At 41.7% G+C, this 23,935-nt stretch overlaps 1 protein-coding gene across 1 annotated transcript in view; it reads right to left on the minus strand.

The window, feature by feature from the left end:
- LOC120032765 (tau-tubulin kinase 1-like) overlaps positions 1-20,098 on the minus strand; it is a 43,772-nt gene extending 23,674 nt beyond the window's left edge. The window contains exons 1-9 of the mRNA XM_038978948.1: positions 19,946-20,098; positions 18,332-18,479; positions 15,781-15,854; positions 13,897-14,037; positions 13,144-13,248; positions 4,052-4,117; positions 3,664-3,756; positions 3,032-3,157; positions 2,089-2,243 (exon numbers count right to left, since the gene is read on the minus strand). Of these exons, the coding sequence (XP_038834876.1) occupies positions 2,089-2,243; positions 3,032-3,157; positions 3,664-3,756; positions 4,052-4,117; positions 13,144-13,248; positions 13,897-14,037; positions 15,781-15,854; positions 18,332-18,479; positions 19,946-20,053 (1,016 nt within the window). The 5' untranslated portion in view covers positions 20,054-20,098. The remainder of the gene's footprint in view (positions 1-2,088; positions 2,244-3,031; positions 3,158-3,663; positions 3,757-4,051; positions 4,118-13,143; positions 13,249-13,896; positions 14,038-15,780; positions 15,855-18,331; positions 18,480-19,945) is intronic.
- Between the last annotated feature and the right edge of the window lie 3,837 nt (positions 20,099-23,935).

Raw genomic sequence — 23,935 nt, forward strand, 5'->3', positions numbered from 1 at the left:
CGTTCTGCTTACAAACGTCAACAACGACAAAATGTGAATCTGCCACGAACGCCTCTATTGGCTCTTCCCATGCGAGCACGCCTCAAGGGAGGCCATTTCAGCTGGCACATTTACATTGATGTGAACACTGAAATGTTGATTAAATGGTTACTGTCCCTGTTAACACTAGAACCGCTAAAGCAGTAATTGACTGCTCATTAATATAATTTGTTTTATTACTCTGCCATTTTTAAAGCCATGCCCCCCCACCGTCCTTGACTTTTCCTAAATAAGTCTATATAACCGTAGGTAGAATGTTAATATCACAAACAGAACTGGAGTTACAACCACTTTTAGGAGGGCATCTCTATTTTTGAATGGTTTTCCCCGTTGCCCCTCCTCCCGACAGTGGAAGGTGCCGTGCCCAGTTGATAATCAGTATGTAATTCCCAATTTTGAATGAAGAACAAGGCTGGCCATTATATTGTACTGGTATAATCTAATTATAATCTGAAAATGTATACCCTAAATATGTACCCTATACCAGTCCACCAAATCCAAGCAGTCTTATCAGTCTACTCTGGCCTATTTGGAGTACACAGTGAGAGGCGTGTGTAATTTACAATAGGCAAGAAGACAACGACGAATGGATGCACATGCTGTGTTAGCACTGCTACTAGATCTGAATGAAAATAACTCATGACATCTGATTATTCTTCAGACTCTGAGCCTCAGCGTGAACCTACGCCTCCAAGGTCTTAGCGCAAAAAAAAGGCGGAACGATGCGCAATGCAGCGGATGCCCTCGCCTCCGTTAAATGAAATGTGAGACAAGAGAGAGGAAGAGACGGCACCGTTTGGATACAACAAGCCAGTGACAATGCTACAGGCTGATTATCAGCACAAAATGTCAGCACAGAGAGCAGGCCCCAGGGGTTTAGCCAGAAATTCGATGGTAGGTGGGCCTGCTGAAATTTGGATGGGCAGGGGTGGGTGCTGAGGAGTATTTTTTTTAAATAATAATAATAATAATTAAAAAAAATGTTTTTTGCTCAATCTGATTGGATGGGTTTGGCAGGGCCTGGCACCACCGTGGTGGGCCTGTGTCCACCCAGGCCCACCCATGCTTACGCCCCTGACAAGCCCTACATCTCAAGCAAAAAACAACATCAGCAACAGCAGTCACCAGCTGGAAGCGTTCATTTCAATCCTGTGGAGCATTCGATGAATAGACTGTGTAGGCTATATGGAGAGCTTCGGGTCAGACATGTAAGCGATACCTTTCTTTAGAGAAATCATGCCACGGGATCGCTTCAGAGAGATCATGCCACGGGATCGCTTCAGAGAGATCATGCCACGGGATCGCTTCAGAGAGATCATGTCACGGGATCGCTTCAGAGAGATCATGTCACTGGATCGCTTCAGAGAGATCATGCCACGGGATCGCTTCAGAGAGATCATGCCACGGGATCGCTTCAGAGAGATCATGCGTCACCTTCATTTTGGTGATAAAGAAATGAGAATGCGATGCCTGGAAACAAATTTGCCATGGTATCCGACGTATAAATAATTGACTATTTTTTTACTGCTGTCATATCGATACTTATATTCATTATAATGGCGTTATTACTTTTGTGCAGATTTTCACCATTTATCAAGTACAGTTGGTGCTGACCATGCGTCTTGGTGGTTGGAATATTTTATTTTAATTTTATCATTATTAAAAGAAGCTGTTACCGTGTTCCAACACAAAGGTCCTCCACAAATAAAACTGATTGAAAACGTGTATTTTTACATATAGCCTACAGCAACATAAACAAATTAAAATGCTATTGTGTTATTTGAAATGGGTTTTTTTATTACTCAAATGTTACCTTCATAAACACTATCAAATTAAAATTTTTGCGATATCATATATGAAATGTATGAATTACACTGTTAGAGTGTTGCAGTCAGAATGATGACTCATCAGCTTGAAGGGGGTCCCTCGAGGCCCAGCGGTTCCAGTGTTAAATGAATTGCAAGCAGAAAGTTGCCCTGCGGTGTATGATCATGTAAAATTGTGGACTTTCCTTTCAAATCCTAACGGTAAATATATCAGGGTCCTTACCCCACCATAGCGACGGTGGGCCGTGTGTTGTGCTGTGGTTGGGTGGAGGCGCTTGTCGACTGCGTGGAGTCTGTCCCTCCTTTCTCCCAATCAAACGGCTCATTTTCCGTGATGATGCGCTCCTTCATGCTGTTCTCAAACACCGACATCAGCAGCTGGGAAATAAAGGACATTTGACTTTGGCCACATCCCAAATGACACCCTAATCTTTAAATACACCCTTTTCCCTTGACCAGAACAGCAGCCGGCCAAACAGAAAACAACTCCAAATTAGACTCTGGTTGTGTCCAAACGGCACCCTACTTCCTTTCTATTGGTCAAAGTAGTGCAGTATGTAAGAAATAGGGTGTCATTTTAGATGCAATTTCGTAATTGGAAATAGCATAGGGAGAACTAGGAAGCATTGATGAAGTCAATATATCAGTTTGTGTGAGCATACAAAAAAGTCCCCGGAATAGTGAGATAGTTGTAACGGCTGATTTCCTCCTCTTCGTCTGAAGAGGAGGTGTAGCAGGGATCAGACCAAAACGCAGAGTGGTAAGTGTCCATGTTTTATTATAAAAAACTGAACACTACACAAAACAAAATAACAAAGAGAATCTAACCGAACAACAGTCCCGTGTGGCACAAACACTGACACGGAAGACAAACACCCACAAACCAACAGTGAAAACAGGCAACCTAAATATGGTTCCCAATCAGAGACAATGCAAAACACCTGCCTCTGATTGAGAACCATATTAGGCCAAAATACAAACATAGAAACACATAACATAGACTGCCCACCCCAACTCACACCCTGACCATACTAACTAAAGACAAAACAAAGGAAAATAAAGGTCAGAACGTGACAATGGTGGCCAGTCAAAAAAAAAAGACGTTTGTGGGAGCATTTCAAAACACTTTCAAAGTACTTTCCTTATTCTCTATACTGCGAAGGTACCTGATAATCCGGCTTGGTGTAGTAGTCCAGGCCCAATACATGGTCGAGGAAGATATGAAACTCTGAAGGCATGTGTTTCAGCAACATCCTATGGTCATATCGCTCTTTTATCTGCCCGACTTGCTCCTGCGCAAAAAAACCCCAGAATAAAACATTATATATTTGTTTGACTTTATTTAATTGTTATTCATTAGCTGAACACACTAGTCCTTTCCCCTTCCCCCTCCATTTGCCCATTGCGCCATATGCACAAGTGTCAGAAAGCTGATGGAGTGAAAATGATCAAGGGTGTAGGGGCAAATTAGACCATCCTGTATGCAACTTCTACGGAGCCAACACGCACTGTGATATTTGGAGTTTGCACAATTTCATTACAAAGAATCGAGAGGCGTACAAAATGATATGCCACATGCATTTACTTCTGTCTGATTTCGAAGGCGCAACTCATATTACAAATGAAATACCTACTAAACGAAATGTTTAATTGTTACTAACATTGTCAAGAGTTGGAAGGAAAGAAGATCCAGAAAGGCTTGTGTTTTGTTCAGCTTGCGTATTATTTGATCATTTGACGCTTAACGATTCGCTAGAAATACAGCGGGTCCGTCGCGGACGAGTGAAGGGGACTCTACCTTGTCCTTGATTTTCCGCCACGGTAGCTGTCCAACTGCAAATTCCACCAACATGTAAAATAAAGACCATAGGTCATCATGGCGGCCCATTTCCTGGGGAGAGAAAAAAACAAAAGTAGAGATTATGAATGATATTCTTCATCCACGCGATATCGTTTCAATTAGTACAGTACACCCGTAATAGTGCCAAACCTAAGGTTGCCCCCATAGAGATCCTATTAAATTACTAGAGGAGGTATGTATTGTAATCCCTTATTATATGGTTGCCCGCCACCAATCGACAGTACAACAACATAATTAACAAGTTCTAAGTTTATTTCATAAGAGCAAAATTGGCAGAAAACATTTTCCAGCATATACATTTCGACAACATGACAACATTGCTTACTTTGTTTTTATGTGCGTTGACTGAGGCATATCGGACAGTTCCTCGGAAACCTGCAACAGTTCTCGGCTGAAAGGAAATAAAAACGGTATTAGTGACGGACTAATATCAAGATGCACATACATCAACGTCTTGGAAAAAGAAAAATTCCAACACATCTTCCTTCTAGGTTTATCCCTACGGTTCACTCTCCAAAATCTGGTGGTGTTAAAAACAAACTATTCCTATCTAACACTTAAAAAAAAATTGTTTTAACTTAAATGTGAAGTAAATAATAAGGACAAGAAATGGAATAAAATAAATTACTGGTAACGATTTACATTGACACTACACTAGCATTCATCCCACATCCGTTAGCGCCAAATAAACACGTCACAACAGCTACGTAGAGGATACAAGCCATCTTAAGACCCGAAAGCACGTCATCGAACATTGAACATGCTATATTTCACCTTGACTATTCGATCTGACATGCTCCATAAGATGCCGAAGTCAAATATAGGTCATATCAATGCTTTTGTTGCCAGCATTTAGTGCCGTAGAGGCGCTATGGATGTTTACTGTCAACACAGTGAATCTAAATATTTTAAATCAAATAAAAACGAAATAATAAAGTAGACAGAAACATATGTGAGGGGTCAAACCAGGAATTTGTACACTAATCCTACTAAAAGCTCATGAATGTATGTCTGTGTGTTTGGCTCAGTAAGCAACTTGGGTAAAACCATAACGGTATTATAATGTAGCTGAGCTAAATTCCATTTTAATCCAGTCAATATAAATAATTAATATTCAACGAACTTGAATTGAAATATTTCAATAACTCCTTCGAACTTTTTCCTAAATGTCGATTCACTTCCTGCACTGACAATCTGAAAATTGAATTGCGCCTCTCTAGCTTAGTAACTCAATCTCTTGTGTTTGGCTTGGGGTGGCAGTATCAGTGGCGCGGAACATGCTGTTCGTTCTCACATTGCCCTCGTGTTGTGCTGGTGCCATGACCTTAGCTCCGAGGGGAGCAAACTGAACGCTGGCGGTCGAGTCCCACGGTCATTTCTCGAACACTTGAGTACTGAGCCCTCAGAGGTAGACACTGGAGCTGCATCCCGAATAGTACTATTTAGGACGCATCCTTGGTTTAGATTTGACAGGGAAGGATGCCCCGTTATTGTCAACAATAACACCACCTGTGCTCTCATCTGGTTATTACAGAGAGAGGCAGCCTGTATGTCAGTTGACACACTGTATATGTATGCAGACATGTGGCTGTTAGAGACTGTTAGAAACAGGAGAAACTTCCACATTGCTCTAACTTACACTTAGACGTTCTGTTGCTTTCAAGTTTGTCGCTTTCAACTGCGCATGCGTCAGAATTAGGACCCTACTCTGACACATAGCTAAAACCTAAAAGAAACAGAGTATCTAAGTGTAAGTTAGAGTGTGAGCAATAATGTACAAATATCTCACATCCGAATGTGGCTTTAATATTATTGCTATGTGGATAGATAAACTTATAGCTGTTGCTATAATGGGGTCCTAGCAATATAAATAGCATCACTCGGTTAACTATTGATATAAGTATAACAGAAAGGTCGAAGGTGGGTGTCCTTAGTGTGACCCCTCTGCTCTGAGGAGAACAGAAAGCTTGGTGACCACACTCACGTCACTCTGTCATCATGCACATGACAGCCATGGCGGAGCAAGGATCTGATGGAGAAACGGGTTGGAGCATGCACTTCAAAATCAAATATCCAAAAGGAACTGTAAAACACAAAACAAAGGCAAGCGCTGAAACAAAAGGAATTAATAAACGTAAGGAAATGTAACAGAAATGGGCACACATCACATAGAAAAAGTGACATTCATAAAAGGTCCAAATTACACATAGTAATGGCAGTAACTTGTCAAACATTTTCTATTGGCTTTTATGTAATAGAGAGAACTAAGTTGATAATAAGCAATGTCCTTGCTCACTGTCAATGGCCACAATTCTGGCTGAAATATTAACATTTATGTAAATGTGTTTCAACTTCCTGTAACGACCACATTCTGGCTGAAATATTAACATTTATGTAAATGTGTTTCAACTTCCTGTAACGACCACATTCTGGCTGAAATATTAACATTTATGTAAATGTGTTTCAACTTCCTGTAACCACATTCTGGCTGAAATATTAACATTTATGTAAATGTGTTTCAACTTCCTGTAACAACCACATTCTGGCTGAAATATTAACATTTATGTAAATGTGTTTCAACTTCCTGTAACGACCACATTCTGGCTGAAATATTAACATTTATGTAAATGTGTTTCAACTTCCTGTAACCACATTCTGGCTGAAATATTAACATTTATGTAAATGTGTTTCAACTTCCTGTAACGACCACATTCTGGCTGAAATATTAACATTTATGTAAATGTGTTTCAGCTTCCTGTAACGACCACATTCTGGCTTACAACATCACACATTCAGAAAATGTGTCCGTTTGATTTGTGGCAACTGCTGGTGAGTGGGGATCTTACTTTTTTCAACTGGCTGTTTTCAAGTTTCAAAACACTGCATCCCATTTTTTCACCTACTGCTGGTATGAAAGTGGATTGAGTGGTATCCTATCCACGAGGCAATAATGTGCATGAAACAGCCTTACGAATACCTATATAATGGCGTTATATAGTCTGCAATAACAGATTATTACAAGTTAAAACACCCAAAATACGTACAGGGCCGGTTTCCCAGACACAGATTAGGCCTAGTCTTGAACTAAGACGCACTAGTGAATGTGTAGAAACAGACTTCATCTGATTACACACAAAACTCTCTGAAAAGTGGCCTAATCCTGCAGCATTACACACTCAAAATAGTAAACCAGCTTCAATCAAATATAAACGTGTTAAAGCCATACATTTTGGCAGCTGATATGCAATTTGACGGATGCCTCAAGATAAAGCTAACTTTGAAAGCATTTTTTTCCAGCAGCACCTGATATATTTATGTATATATATATTTTTTAAATGTAACCTTTATTTAACTAGGCAAGTCAATCATAATCTTATTTACAATGGCGGCCTACCCCGACAACGCTGGGCCAATTGTGCGCCGCCCTATGGGACTCCCAATCACGGCCGGATATGATTCGAACCAGGGACTGTAGTGACACCTCTTGCATTGAGATGCAGTGCCTTAGACCGCAACAGCTGAGTGCTAACAAATATGCTAACAAAAATGCTTTGTTGCTAATGGCTGATGGCTAACAGCTACATGCTAACAAAAATGCTTTGTGGCTAATGGCTGGGGGCTAACAGCTACATGCTAACAGAAATGCTTTGTGGCTAATGGCTAAGGGGCTGACATAGTGGCAAGGTGAAGGTCATTTGGACAGGGGAGGCCCCTGACCCTTGCTTCCCTGGAGACCTGGCTGCCTAGGGGTAGGGGAGAGGCATACACTGCTAATGGCCAGGGACTGGGGGAAGAGGGAGATGAAGAGAGGGAGGCGAGATGGAATGAGAGAGGGAAAGGGGATGAGGAGGAGGGAGAGAGGGAAGCGGTGGTAAAGAACGAGAGACAGACATGGAAGCAGGGGGAGTTAAATAAAATGAGATGGAGAGACAAACAGGCAGGGAGAGAGGTAGACAGAAAGAGGGAGAAGCAAATGGGAGAGAAAAAGGAAGGGATAACGATAGAGAGAGAGAGGGAGCCAGAGCCTCACATTCATCACGAATCAATGAGCTGAAGCTGACTCAGCTGTACTAGCTAGAAGGGGGGGGGGGGGGGGGGAATCAGAGAGCAAGAGAAGGGAAAAAGGAGAAGGGAAGCGAGAGGCGATGCCACAGCCCACTGACGCATGCAAAAGCAAATTAAATCTCACACTGCTGCACTCACAGAGCTCCGAATGCAGAGAGAGAGGGGGGGGGGGGGGCTGCTGCATGAGGACACGAGAGTGTTAGGGCCAGAGATATGAGAGGAGGGGGGGAGATGTAGAGGGGTAGAGAGAAATAGAGGAGAGCAGATAGTGACTGAGTCAAAGAGATGAGAGAAATAGAGAGATGGAGGAGAGTAGGAAAGTGGAGGGAAGGGGGAGAGTGGTGCCTAAGAGATGGGAGGCAAAAGAAGGGGAGAGAAATGGAAAGAGTGGATGGAAATGGAGAGGAGCCGAAAGAGAAATGGAGTGGATGAGAGAAATGAATAAGAGGCAAGAGGGGGAAAGGAGAGAAGATAGAAGTTACTCGAGAGAGTCTATTAAAAAGGAGGGGAGAGGAGAAGAGGAAAGGAGAGAGGAAAAGGAGAGAGATAAAGGGGGAGAAGAGTCCAGGGGAGAGAAGGACAAATGCATAAGCAATTGATGAGAGGGAGAAGAAAGGAGAGGAGGTGAAAGTGCTAGAAGAGATTAACCAACAATGCAGTTTTAAGAAAATACCAGCAAAAAAAAGTATGAAATAAAATGCAAATAGTTTGGGTAGCCATTTTATCAGATTTTCAGGAGTCGTATGGCTTGGGGGTAGAAGCTGTTTAGAAGCCTCTTGGACTTGGCACTCCGGTACCACTTGCCGTGCGGTTGCAGAGAGAACACTATGACTAGGGTGGCTGGAGTCTCTGACAATTTTCAGGGCCTTCTTCTGACACCGCCTGGTATAGAGGTCCTGGATGGCAGGAAGCTTGGCCCCGGTGATGTACTGGGCCGTATGCACTACCCTCTGTAGTGCCTTGCGGTCGGAGGCTGAGCAGTTGCCATACCAGGCTACTTGTAAGAGGGGATGGGAGAGGAGGAATGGGAGGGGGGAGGAGGGGGAGAGTTACTGTAAGAGTGATTGACTCACACTTGAAGTGAGCTAAAATAAGACAAGACACCACAGATTGAGAGAAAGCACTTTGGATACCTCTCTCTGGGATGAAGGTATGTGTATGTGCGTTTGCGTGCATTTACTTGTGAGAATGTGTTTGAGAGAGAGAGAGAGAGAGAGACAAAGAGGGAGATAGAGACATTGAGAAAAATAGAGAGAAGAAAAGAGTGAGTGGTGAGTGAGTGAGGGAAAAGGGAGACTGAGGTAGACAGAGAGAGGAGAGAGAGAAAGAGAGAGAGAGAGAGACAGACAGTGTGCCAGTAGGAGAATGGGGGAGGTTAGTCCTTCTTCGGCTTAGTTCTGGTCGCATATTCCCTAAGACTTTGATTAGCATGTACAGTTGAAGTCGGAAGTTTACATGCACTCGTTTTTTAACCACTCCACAAATTTCTTGTTAACAAACTATAGTTTTGGCAAGTCGGTTAGGACATCTACTTTGTGCATGACACAAGTAACTGTTCCAACAATTGTTTACAGACAGATTATTTCATGTACAATTCACTGTATCACAATTCCAGTGGGAAAGAAGTTTACATACACTAAGTTGACTGTGCCTTTAAACAGCTTGGAAAATTCCAGAAAATTATGTCATGGCTTTAGAAGCTTCTGATATGCTAATTAGCATGATTTGAGTCAATTGGAGGTGTACCTGTGGATGCATTTCAAGGTCTACCTTCAAACTCAGTGCCAAAATGTGAAAATTTAAAGAAATCATCTAAAGACCTCAGAAAAAAAATTGTAGACCTTCACAAGTCTGGTTCATCCTTGGGAGCAATTTCCAAACGCCTGAAGGTACCACGTTCATCTGTACAAACAATAGTACGCAAGCATAAACACCATGGGACCACACAGCCGTCAAACCGCTCAGGAAGAAGATGCGTTCTGTCTCCTAGAGATTAACGTACTTTGATGCGAAAAGTGCAAATCAATCCCAGAACAACAGCAAAGGATCTTGTGAAGATGCTGGAGGAAAACAGGTACAAACGTATCTATATGCACAGTAAAACTAGTCCTATATCGACATAACCTGAAAGGCCGCTCAGCAAGGAAGAAGACACTGCTCCAAAACCGCCATAAAAAAGTCAGACTACGATTTGCAACTGCACATGGGGACACAGATCGTACTTTTTGGAGAAATGTCCTCTGGTCTGGTGAAACAAAAATAGAACTGTTTGGCCATAATGACCATCGTTATATTTGGAGGAAAAAGGGGGAGGTTTGCAAGCTGAAGAACACCATCCCAACCGTGAAGCACGGGGGTGGCAGCATGATGTTGTGGGGGTGCTTTGCTGCAGGAGGGACTGGTGCACTTTACAAAATAGATGGCATCATGAGGTAGGAAAATTATGTGGATATATTGAAGCAACATCTCAAGACATCAGTCAGCAAGTTAAAGCTTGATTGCAAATGGGTCTTCCAAATGGACAATGACCCCAAGAATACTTCCAAAGTTGTGGCAAAATGGCTTAAGACAACAAAGTCAACGTATTGGAGTGGCCATCACAAAGCCCTGACCTCAATCCTATAGAAATTTTGTGGGCCGAACTGAAAAAGCATGTACGAGGAAGGAGGACTCAGTTACACCAGCTCTGTCAGGAGGAATGGGACAAAATTCACCCAATTTCTTGTGGGAAGCTTGTAGAAGGCTACCCGAAACGTTTGACCCAAGTTAAACAATTTAAAGGCAATGCTACCAAATACTAATTGATTGTATGTAAACTTCTGACCCACTGGGAATGTGATGAAAGAAATAAAAGCTTAAATAAATCACTCTCTCTACTATTATTCTGACATTTCACATTCTTAAAATAAAGTGGTGATCCTAACAGACCTAAGACTGGGCATTTTTACTAGGATTAAATGTCAGGAATTGTGAAAAACTGAGTTTAAATGTATTTGGCTAAGGTGTATGTAAACTTCCGATTTCAACTGTAAACTAAAAAAGCCAGGGATTATGATGATGTGAATGACAATGGGATGAACATTTAAACTCAATTTGAAAATGGAGAGGCTTTCACTTGACACCAAAGTGATTAAATAAGAGTATGATATTGTAAATAAAAATAGTTTGAGTCATTTTAAAATGCTTATCAATACCTGATAAAAATAACCATAGCCTGCAGGAAATCTCATACAAAAATAAGTGTCAGCTAAGTGGCATATTTTACAGTATATATTATATATATTAGCCAAACCATGGACTGGGCACAAATACAACCAATATGATCCATCCATTTTTAAGATGTCACTTTGAAGAGGTCACTGTACTACCATTAGCTAACGCCATGTGACCGATTTCATAAACAGTCACTGGCTAATGCATTTTAACTGTCATCTGTTTGATCTTGTACATTACCGAAAGGTTTTCCAGACCCAGATTAAACCTATTCCTGGACATCAAAGCACTTTCAATGGCAATTCTCCATTGAGCATACTTTTTAGTCCGGTAATAGGTTTAATCTGGGTCCGGAAAACCATCCCTAAACGCTTAAACAAAGACGATACCACCAGGCATATTGAACAGCTACCCATGTAAACAAGGCACAGCAAAACAAGGATTCAGATATTGGACTCCATCTTATCCAGTGTACAATGAATGAGCTCACTTTTAAATAAATTGTACTGCACCAAACCCAGTGTCTGAATGTAAAAAAACATTACCAACAATGACAGTCTGTTTTCTTCTATTTGCTGCCTGGTGAGCACGATGCAGTCCTGAGCTAAGAGGATCTTACAGCTCAGACACACCGGTAGGATTGTCAAACTTCTGCCTGCCTACAGCATCGGTGGTCAATCTCTTTTGTGTTCACACAGAAAAGACCTTGGAATTGTCAGCCGCTCAACCGTGTTAAAATACTCCAAATCAGAAGGTGGAAATAGCGTTTTTTGGCAATGCATATTCATGCATATTGCTTATGGTCTAGAGTCCAAACTATCTGCGTTAATTGTGTTATTTTTTTAGAAAGCCCTTGTTTATACTAGCCAGATGACAACAGCTAGATAACTACCTAGCAAGATGACGAAGAAACAATTTAATTCACTCTCCAATATCCCATGCCAGTGCCAGCCCATAACCAGATGTTTTGCTAGCTAGCTAATGTTAGCATATTCGCTAGCTAGCACAATATAGCTAAGGACATTGCACTAACTCGGCAGCTGTTTTATGGAAACTAGCTAATCCATTGTGATTTAATTATAATGTCAGTACTATCTTTAGTGGTTAGTTAGCTTGGAGGAAATATTTAGTGTTGTGTGCATTGCGTCTATGCACTTAGCTAACTGCTATCCCATAGCCTACAGTACATTGCACATGGAGTGTGACTGGCTCTTCTGTGGATGTACGAAGAAAATGCCCCAAAATGTTCTCATGCTATCTGATTGGCTCAAAGTCAAGTTGTTGGCCACTGACAAGCGTTGCTTGCTTTTGAGCATGCTTTTGCGGCACAGTTGATAGCGCGCCGGACCTCGGGCTTAGAAGGTCGAGGGTTCGAGACCTGCTCCCTGCCTGTTTCATTACATTGGTGTCAGAAGTGATCGGACCTTGCATCCACGACAGTGCGTGTGCTTGGCCGGTGAGCGCGTTCCTGTAAGAGGCAGAGTCGCGAGGACGCGCTCTTTGAAAGGAGGGAGTAGTGTAACGACCCTGGGTTTATAAGCACGGAAATCGACTCTGCCGCATGAGCATGCTTTTGCGGCACAGTCGATAGCGCGCCAGACCTCGGGCTAGAAGGTCGAGGGTTCGAGACCTGCTCCCTGCCTGTTTCATTATAATACTTTAGGGTGGGTGATGTGACGTCATTGATCCTGACGCACCATTTGGGGAACACTGGGTGCGTCCCAGGTCTTCTTCACTTCTGTTGCGCTGCACATCGCAGAACATGGATATATCGTATTACCGTTTGCCTTTTAGATCATAATAAAATGGACAGGGGGACCTGATCCTAGATCAGCACTCCTACTCTGAGATGGTTTATAAATACAAGCCCAGACCTGCTAATCTGTGCAGCCTCACCATTGCAATAAAGATGACCTGGAATTTACCCACGAGCTGGACATTATTCTAATAACATCACAATAACATTTAACTGGGCAGCAGGTAGCCTAGTGGTTAGAGTGTTGGCCCAGTAACTTAAATGTTGCTGGTTCGAATCCCCAAGGCACTTAACCCTAATGGATAAGAGTGTCTGCTAAAATGTAAATATTAATATAATTTTGTAGGACAAACCAAAGCAAAGGAACAAAAGAGGAGACTTACAGGGCGGACTTCTCCAGTGGTATTGGTGTACTGCCGCGCGAGTCCGAAGTCTAACATGTAACACTTCCTTAAGGTCGAAGGCAGCCTTCCCATGGCGAAGTTTGACTGCAGAGAAAATACATGAGTATACAGTGCATTATAGATATGGTCTGGTGGCTCAGTTGGTAAGAGTGTGGGGCTACTGTAAGCAACACCAAAGAACCATCACAGTGCCATTAGTGTTAGCCAGGAGGGGTGCTTGTTCTTACGGGATGGGGCATTGTTTGATGAAACATCAGTTATAGGACCATCAAATAATGCCACAGATTGCCATTGTGCCCTTGAGCAAAGAACTTAACCCCTAACTTGCTCCAGGGGTGCAGGTTACTTTAGGGAAAGCCCACCCCAATGCTGCGCGCGTGCGTGCGTGCGTGCGTGCGTGCGTGCGTGCGTGCGTGCGTGGTGTCTGGGATTGGGAATGAAACGAACCGATGGCAAAAATACACATTTCCGTTTTGATGGCCAATACAGATGCAGTCTTTTTTTTTTACATGCGTCATGGCACAGCATGGCATGCCACAGCATTATGGAAGGTTATCAGTGCCAATTCTAAAATGCAATGGTTAATTGGAATGCGAAAATGACAACATTTGCATTTAAGCTTTGTTTTTTAGAATTAGCATTGATAACCCTTCATAAAGCTGTGGCATGCTGTGCCGTGACACGTGCGACAAAAGTCTTTATCTGTATGTTACGTGATGTATGATTACGTACCGGTTTGATATCTCGATGCAGGAAGCCAACAGAGTGGATGGCCTCTATCGACTCCAGGATCTGTTTCCCCAGGCGGAGTGTGGTGCTCATGGTGAAAGTCCCCCGAGGCTGGCTCCTCCTCAAGTCCGCCAAATTGCGTCCCTGCTCCACCCCCCAAAACAAAACAACGCTCTGGGGTGAAGTTCCCTCTAGGTACAGATCTAGAATCAGCTTCCCTCCTCCAATCCTAAACATAACCTTTGGTGGGGAAAATACGAATCTCACCCAAAAATCTGCATTTGGGGGCAACTTCACCCTACTCCAGAAAACCAACCATACATAAACAAACAGGCTTTGTGCGAAATAACACATTTATTTCTTCCCGGTACGGTACTGTAGCGATCGTCTGTGGTGGAAGAAGGATAGGACCAAGGTGCAGCGTGGTAAGTGTTCATGTCTTTTTAATAAACAAAACTGAACACTGGAACAAAACAATAAATGATGTGAACAAACGAAACAGTACCGTGTGGCGACAAACACTGACACGGAAGACAAACACCCACACCTCAAAAGTGAAACCCAGGCTACCTGATTCTCAATCAGGGACAACGATTGACAGCTGCCTCTGATTGAGAACACATACCAGAACGAACTCAAAACCCCAACATAGAAAAACACACAGACTGCCCACCCCAACTCACGCCCTGACCATACTAAATAAAGACAAAACAAAGGAAATAAAGGTCAGAACGTGACAGGTACACCCAATTGCCTAGGTGTGATCATAGAATTACATATAGAATCCCTATTCATTTCATAAATGATGTCTGTGGGCCTGGTAGCCTAGGCCTAGTAAAGATTTGTCACATCACTTTTTACATACAATACCTTTTAATATAGGCGGCGGGTGCGTTTCAAGTTTGGGGAAGCAAATTTTAACCATAAACATGCACCTTTATAATAAAGCATTCCATGCATCCTCACATTTTCAGACTTATGTAAGATAGGTTACTATTTCTAATGTGATGATTAGATTGGATAGTCAATTTAGGCTAATAATATAACTCAATCACTGTTCACAGAATAGACTGTTCAATGCAGCTCGTAGTGGCGTAGACTAGGCCTGGTCTACAAACACAAGATCGTATTTTTAAATATTCCGATATGCCTGGCTGGGTTTCTCTGCTTTTCACTGACAGTCGCAAATCAACAATCATCTATTTGTTTGTATTCAAAGTCATACAGCATCAACATTTTGGTCATGATGGATTTTTACACCCAAGTACAATCGACAATGGATTGGAGTAAGACTCTCCATAATATACTTTCATATTATAGAAGGCTGACCATGCATTCCTAAGGAGAAATACTGTCTTTTAGCCCAGCTGAATGCATTCCTCAAGGAGGACTGGAGAGCCTTATTTTGAGACGCATCGTGCCTTGGCTTGTATCGCAGATGGAGAAAAAAGGTGTAAGGAAGGCTAAGCAACCGAAAGGCAACCTTGTCATTTGCAAATATGTGATCCTATAACACAGCCGCAAAACTAGAATGCATTTCTGTAATTGTCCTTTGATAAGGGTTTTCACCCAGCCCTACACTTGTTTCAGTTTCAGCACCACTGTCTCCAACAGAGCCAGCTGGATCATGTGACATATGGCATTTGAATTACTATCCTTCATCAGTATGTGCTTTGTCAGCCTCTAACCAGCCGCTGCTTATGAATAATTTTTTCAGTTAATATGGCCTATTTGCAAAGACTTCACATTTCACGATGCCTTATGCAAGCTTTATAAATTGCGCTTCCTCAGAAAAACGTGTTTTTGTTGAATTGTGGTCAGATTCTCACAGAATGCATTTTGGGGATGGTGGTCAATCTTTATAAAAAGCAAAGGTCAGCTTCTTACCTGAAGTTGCATGACCACGTAGTTGAATTTGTCATTTCTCCCACAGCCAATAAACTTGCAAACATGGTTTTTACCTAAAACAAAAAAGGCATATTTTAAGAATCGTAGTTCAAAGATGCATATGCCAAAATATTCCATATCACTTCAACTTGATGATTGGATTGGTTTTCATTGGTTACACCAGGGAGATGAGAGTGGTGACAGGGCCTAGGTACGATCCAATTCAAATTCCCATATCAATCAATGAAAATACAGCAGAACCACTCATGTTGACGCTCAATGGCTGAAGAAAGGACAAAGCAATCTTTTCCTTTACAGGTTTTCTTCCAAAAAACCTGTCTTAGGACTGTTCTTTTCAGGACTTCTTTTCTCTAGGACATGGCCTTGTGTTAAATATTCTATAAAAGATAACTTTAGATAAAATACTGCCAGACAAATAAAACTGGACAAATTAATGAGCTGGCCAGTCCATGTTTCCTGGTCTTCCTTTTCTTCACAGTTAATCCCAATTGAAGTCAGTTGGGCATGAATCATTGTTATTCATCATGCACCATACATTTTTTGATGCAGCACCCTGTTGATGTGACTCAGTACCGAACATTTTGGAATCTCAGACTTGAAAAAATTCTAAGGGAACTTCAGATTGTTTGATATTCCTTAAAAAGGTAGAGTCTGTAATATGACATCATCATACACCAAAGGGTGTCGTCCTGCTTACAACAACAGTATTGGCAAGTCCTGATATGGGCATGCTGGGAAGAGCCAATAGTAGCAGTCTAAGCAGATTTGAATTTGTTTGTTGTTTCGCCCAGCTACGTTTCGTGATGTCACATTGCAGAGTCTTCCTTTAATATGTACATAGAAATACCAACACACACACAAGCTTCTTCAAAGACATAGTACATGTTGCAAACCGATCATGAGTCATCATCACAATACGAGGAAAAAATGTACTTCGAAAGCTGTCACACGTCAGTCACAGTGTGTGACTGTCACCCACAGCTTTCGAGGTTACTTTTTTCCTCATGTAGCCAAAGTGAGTCACTTGTTACCCTGGCACATTGGCGTGCATACTCCAGGAGGAGAGAGTTGCTCTCCTATGTGCCACGTGATCGCCTTCACGTCTGACATGTTACTGCTGCCCCACCCAACATGCAAAAACGTGCTGTGAGTTCCACATAAAAACATATCGAGGGCCCATTATGGCAGAATTAAAGGAATAGTCTAAGCCAAATAATTTGCTCTAGTTTGTTCACTGTTTTGGAAATACTGTTGGGACCATGCAATCAAGCATCAATGAAGTACTGTTAGGATGCATGTTTGGCTTTTGTAAGATATTTGATTGTTGGGACCTCTACTTCCTACCGACATACGTACAACCAAAAACAAGCAGCACTATATTGCTTATTTTCCCAGGCACATTTTTAAGGGCTTTTAAAAAAAATCACGAGTGGAGTATTTTTCACTCCAGCTATGTCATAATGGCCTTGTAGACATTTTACCTACACTGAACTTCAAGGAGATCAAAGGACCCTTAATCAATAACAACATGAGCAATGATGTGGAGTAGTTTACTAGGTTACCTACTGATTCATTAGGTCTAAGCTATTCTTAGCCACTCTTCCGTGAAGCTACTATGGGCGTAGTAATGCGAGAGAGACATCCGTTTCCACATTTGCTTGAACCTCAAGCAAAAGATTCAAGGGCCATAATTCAAGCAGCACACCAAAATGCAAAAAAACAAAACAGACATGCTTATAAATTGCATCGGTGACCCACTAAATAAGGCCAGGCGGAAGAGAAGGTTCCATTAAATAAGCTAAGTGCATGGCAGAGAGAGCTATTGTTGCTCTCCCTAGCCACTTGGACTAAAGCTCTATTCAAAGTCCACAGCCACAATAGCCTGGCGGCCCACTATTACATATTTACGAAACAAATGTAATTGACTATTTATTAGGTTACAGATTCTGTCACAGTAGACTGCATGGCTCTGCAGCTTTTAACTCTGTAGGATGCTCAAGGGTGGTCGTGACAACGTGAGAGGAAATTCTGATTCCTTCTGACAGGATGTCTCAAAGGACACCCAAAGCAGTAACACTTTACCTGGTTTTACTCTCCTGAAACCTATGCTGTGCTGTCATGAGGAGAGGTGGTTACACTTTTCACTCGACTGTCGTGAGTATGACGTAGCAGATTTTATAACCAATCATAAGTGCAGTCTTCAGCAGTATTGATGCAACACATTTATCTTACACGGGAAAGATAGACGTTATTACTTGACTATGCACTGTAACTGACACAAACTTGATATATTTGTCTGTCATGACTACAACAAAGTATACTGACACATGGTGTCAGCGGTGGGATCTGAGTTCAAGTCATGTGACATCAACAAGGAATGCCATTTATTGAATTTAAGAACGGCTGAGCAGCACCTTCACACTCATTGAGCCGAAAAGGTAAACACAGAATGGTCGCCGCAGTGGCACCACCAGGCTCATTGACAAAACTAGCAGAAAGGTCCAAAATGGCCACCGCAGTGGGCCCTTACCCTGCAGTTTCTTCAGGACTGCCACCTCCATCTTCAGGACCTGTTTGGGCTGCTGGGCCGACTCCACCTTCAACGCCACGTTCTCCCGAGTCAACAGGTCCAGAGCTTCGTAGATCTCCCCAAAACCTCCCCCTCCGATTTTCTTCAGCTAGAAAGGTGTTCAGGATAAAAAAGTGTACTAAACAACTTTCTTCTACTGCCGTTTGAATGCTGGCTTATACTGTACTAATCAAAAAGAAGCTCAACTTAACAAACCCTTTCGCGTGACGAACACCCGTTTTGATGGAAGAGTACAGAGAGGTTAGCCTGTTCCCAGATCTGTTTGTGCGGTCTTGCCAACTCCTATGGTCATTGTCATTGTTTGGCATGACAACGACCAAAATTAGTTGGCAAGACCGCACAAACTGATCTGGGACCAGGCGATAGAGAGGTGTGTCTTATTGATCAAACAGTAATTGAGTGAATTCATTTTTGCGAGATAGTTGCCCTCCTTCGTCACCACCCCTCTTTCTCCAGCCCCACTTCCTCAACTCCTCCATTGCATTTTTTCTTTATTTCACCAAGTACTTAAGTGCTTTGAACAACCCTATTATTAGTTTATGGCTTGATCATGACAGCCAAGTGCCGAAGATAAATATTAACCAGCCATGTGCAAACACCCTCTACTTTCTTCCTCAGCTCTTTGGCCTAGGGATCTATCGCTCCGTGATTGGTTCTGACAGGGTCGTCTAAGTGTTCATCATCAGAAGCACAGTAACTGTTACGCAATCACCGAATGCGTCGCGCTACGTATACGATACCATTATTAAAGGGGCAGAAGTAACCCCAAAAGTCAGATACCATTAAAGGGACATTTGACAAAAAATTTAAAGTAAAATGATTTAACAATTCTACATTCTGTTCTTGTCATGTCTGCTCCTGCTCCTCCCCTCCGGCGTACGACGTCGCCAGAGTACTAACCACCGGTCCTGGGATTCATCCTTACGCACAACTGACACTCATCATTACGCGCACCTGTTAATCATTGTGATTCACACCTAGACTCCATTTACTTCATCATTTCCTCCCCTTTATATGTCACTCTCCCATGTTCACTCACCAGTTGGTATTGTTCTTGTGTATCGGCGTTCTGCCTTATGTTAGTGTCGTGTTATTGATTTTGTTGTTTTATTAAAACGTTTCACCTGCACCCGACTCACTGCCCCATTATTACGGTTCTGTAGATCCAGGAGTAGAGTTAAGGAGAAAATATTGTGGTCCCAAATGGCTGGGAATAAATGCTGCTGTGAATTAGTTACAATCTTTCCCATTCAGGCTGGATCGAGGCCTGCAGAATTCTGTAATATGCTTGACTTAAAGGTATGAAAACACCTGACAAACTGATTTGAGATTTATCTGCTCAACTTCAAGGTATGAAAACACAGATTTTCGAGTACACTACCCCTTTAATTCTGGTGAGACACAGAGAACCTTGGTGAAGGGAGTCAAATCTGTGTGTGTGAAGGTAATTTTGTATTTAGCCCCTAAATACAAGATTACCTTCACACACACTGATATAGAGAGACCATACACCAAGACAAAACCACGACTAGATCAACTATGTAGCATACTCACCACTTTCCATCGGTCCTTGACCATGCAGTTAGGCGGCAGTATGTCCGCCGTCTCCCCAGCCCCATTCATGTTGGCGTGGTCCTGGAGGGCTGGCACTAGGCACTGCATCTGCCAGCCCGACAGAACGCGAGCAGCTCCCAACTTAAATGAGCCATTTATCTGGAAAAGGATATTCAATAAGACATAAGTCAGTCTTATTCCATTTCTTTTAACACAATACCCAAGAGCAGGCATCACACAGCGCACTCAAAGCAAAAGACATAAGTTAGGGTTGTCTTATAAAGCCATTCGTTTTGTTAGCTCGGGCCAAAGTGGAGGAGAAAACAAAATGGTATTTTCCGTTATCCGTGCAAATACCATGGTCATACAGAAAGCTTGCTGGTATTGACGGTTGTAGTTTGACATCTAGAGTGTCTTGAAAGAACAAGGGGGACAGACAGTACATACTCTGCATTTCTTGCTTCAAGTGAACGATGGAAAATAAGGCCTTGGGTATACTGTATGTTGGAGGTACATCAACTACAGAAACTACATATGTCCATGGATACTAAATGTCCTTCATATCTGAATAACATCGAGCCCAATAAGGAGATGCACTTTCCTTAGGGTGTGGCCAATTTAAATTTGAAATTACTTTTGGCACATGAAGCACAGTACATCGCTCTGCTTGAGCGCCGAGTTAAGAGTTTTGTACAAAAGTTTGATTATGTAACAATGTATGCCAACAATGTACCTACAATATGTCATTTGTATGTGATACATGGTTTTAGTGACCTACTACAAAGCGGGATCATAACCATTCTCATAGTCTTTGAACACTGCTGTGCAACAACAAAACTGACAATACATCTATGAAATGAATTGTAACGGATATATTATTTGGCCTCAAATTTCATGGTTGTAAACTCATTTTGGGGGTCATAACTAGATTACAACCAACTGGTCTCCGTTACGTGACGAGATCAAGGCGTCACCAGATAACAACCAGATTTGGTTGCTAAAAAGACGTCAGCAAAACGTCATTATACAACCACTATACAACCTGACCATGAGTTCATTGCAACCAGTTTTGCCTGATGAGATAGACACTTCTTACATTTAAATTGGTCTGTTTTTACGTTGCAATATCTGGCCAATCGCTGTTAGCCCTCTAAACTATTAGACAGTATTGGTATTGGGATTCGAACCGATATCTATCAACTTTTATTTTCTAGCTGCTTATGATTATTCTGGGTAAACAACATCGGGATAAGAGTGATGCATGTAAATAGGTTAGTACCAAAACCATGCTATTCTGCATGCAGGGCCATGGAAAATTAGTTATGCATGCACAGCTCAGCTCCATTGGCAGGGGGGGGGGGGGGGGGGGGTGTACTTAGTCATGCCTAGGCTGAGGCCAGTAGAGAGACTGTGTGTATTATCTAGCAGATTAGTCAGCTGTGAAAAAGTGGCAAAGTGCACTAGAACACATACAATAGGTTTAGACAGAGGGTGTGAGCCTGCGAGGGTGGTATTGCCAGTGCTTATGGTTTTAAAGCAAGGTTTGTCAATGCACCTGGGTCGGTTCCCAACATTTGCATTGCTACGGCGGGAAGCATGTGAACGGAGGCTGTGTCATTGAACGTCAATATGCCAATAACTGGTGGTTATTTCAAGCACTCTCATAACACAGCAAGATTACAGGCTGGTAACACTGCAAATGTAGCAAGACCTGGGTCACGTTCAGTAGGCAAATGTTGTGGAACCTTGCAGCTAGAAATGTCATGAATAGAGCGTACGTGACTCCTTATTCTACATGTCAGAGGTGCATGTTCGTTCTACATGACATTTTATATCTGAAATGTCCCATAAACATTGCACCATGCTGAAAGCGACCCTAGCGCCCTCATCAGACTTGATCCAAAACCCACAAGAGCAGGCAATATTGTAAGTAGTTCAAGTGAAATACAAAGAGGTTTGTCCAGGGAGCATTTCCTCACTTAGAGTCCTCTACACAACCTCCATATTAACTCCCACACACTACAGCCATGGAATTGGAATTAATATTTTACTTTAACCTTTAATGATTTAAGGGATAATTCACCCTTTTACAAATCATATTGGTTTCCTTGTCCATAGACTGCTTAAAGGGTAAGGAAATTAATGTAATTTTGTAATTTGAGTGAACTATCCCTTTAAGCTTATTTTATACTTTCATAAGTATGACTGACTAATAATGAATCAATCGAGATAATTGCTGATCAGCAGTTGTAGTGACTGCTCATCATGATGCCACCCTATAAGATCGTATAGAGTAGGCTTCATGTTGTATGGTTTAAGATGATATATAATGCTCCGTCTAACTATTATAATGTTATGGCCATCTTGCCAGGTGTTATGACAGATTCTGCTCATGTAGGGAAACACTGCAAGCCTGTTCCCTCCCTTTAGGTGTAGTCCAATAATAATCTTGGAAAATGAAAATCATATTAGCATCACCATAGTTTCATTTTCACTGGGTTGTGATAGTTCAGGGTACAGTTGCCATAGCAAAAAACAACACGTAGGGGGCAGTGCATCAGTGAGGATAGTGAGAGACTCATATCAATTATAACACACAACTGCATGTGTATTTGCTGTCCTATACTAACAATAGTGTGAGGGGATCTACTTTGCAAAAAAGCCAAGGGGTTGCATTCAAGTTTCCCAGAACTATAAAGCGAAATCATGAAATTTCCTTGAAATCCGCGAAGGAAGTCGCGACAGCCATTTTGTGTTCAAACTGGTGGCTAAAAGTGCAGCCGCATTTCCAAGGGAACTTTGAAGAACACATTAACCTCTCACCATATTTACAACCTCTTCAAAAACCTTACGTCTGAGAAAAAATCCTGAACTTGGCCAATTTAGTCGATGCCAAAACCCTCCTTTGTAAGCCTACAAGCCAAAATAAATAAAAAATACAAAGAGGTTTGTTACAACTGCCTCCACAACCAAATCAATGATGTTTAGAGATATTTAGATATATAAATAATATTTATGAGAATGACAGTTTAATTTGAAAGAGTAGATAATGAAATGATGACAAATAATACTGTAATGGACAACAATACACACAAACAATATTAATAATTTAGCATAACATTCATATAAGACGATGATTAGAACTACGAGCCAATCTTTTTACAATATATGAATTACTTTACAGGTCCCAGATCTATATTTGGCAGTATAAATGTTGTGAATATGACCTGATCCAAGCGACTGTTGAACCTGTATCATTAAATGTAACATTGGCAAGTAAAAAGTTGAAACAATTAAACAAATCTGACATCTCATCCTAAAGTAATTTACAATAGCCTAACAATTAGACAAATATTTAGCCTTACTCTTTAAGCACAAACTGTAATAGTATTATGTTTCTAATGAGTTTAATTGATACTGCTTGATGGGCTATAAGCAAATTCACGCTCCACTGAGTGTGTGCTATAACTCCGTAGACCTATCTGCTACTAAGGCAACTAACTGACTGTTCAACATTCACAAAATACAGGCAAAGATAGTTTGATTTAGTCAATAACAACAAAGGGTCAGGTTAAGTAGTGCACATGCAGTATTTTTTTTAACTAATGGGCCTAACTGATGCTTTAAATATAGTTACATAAACAGCTATAGCCCTATCAAACAATAATTAAACATAACTTTTTTGCTAAATTTCGGGACAACATTTCTGTCCATTTAGAGCACCCCTTATGGCTCAAGAACAGCCCCAGAGGCAAAAGTCATATATAGCCTCTAATAAAGCACCCAGCAAGTCCTATTCATGTCCGATAGGCCTAGGCCAACTGATATCTATATTATGTGAAAGTTATTAGCCAAACTGAGATGTCATGAAGAATATTACCTGGCGCAGAGACGGCACGTTAGTCTTTTCCGTCTTTTTGGAATCTTCATTTGGGATTTTAAGGTGGCAGAAGACTTCCTCTGACAAACAGTAGCCCTACTGCTACAGCT

This window comes from Salvelinus namaycush, chromosome 39 (assembly GCF_016432855.1).
Source record: "Salvelinus namaycush isolate Seneca chromosome 39, SaNama_1.0, whole genome shotgun sequence".
NCBI classification, from domain to species: domain Eukaryota; kingdom Metazoa; phylum Chordata; class Actinopteri; order Salmoniformes; family Salmonidae; genus Salvelinus; species Salvelinus namaycush.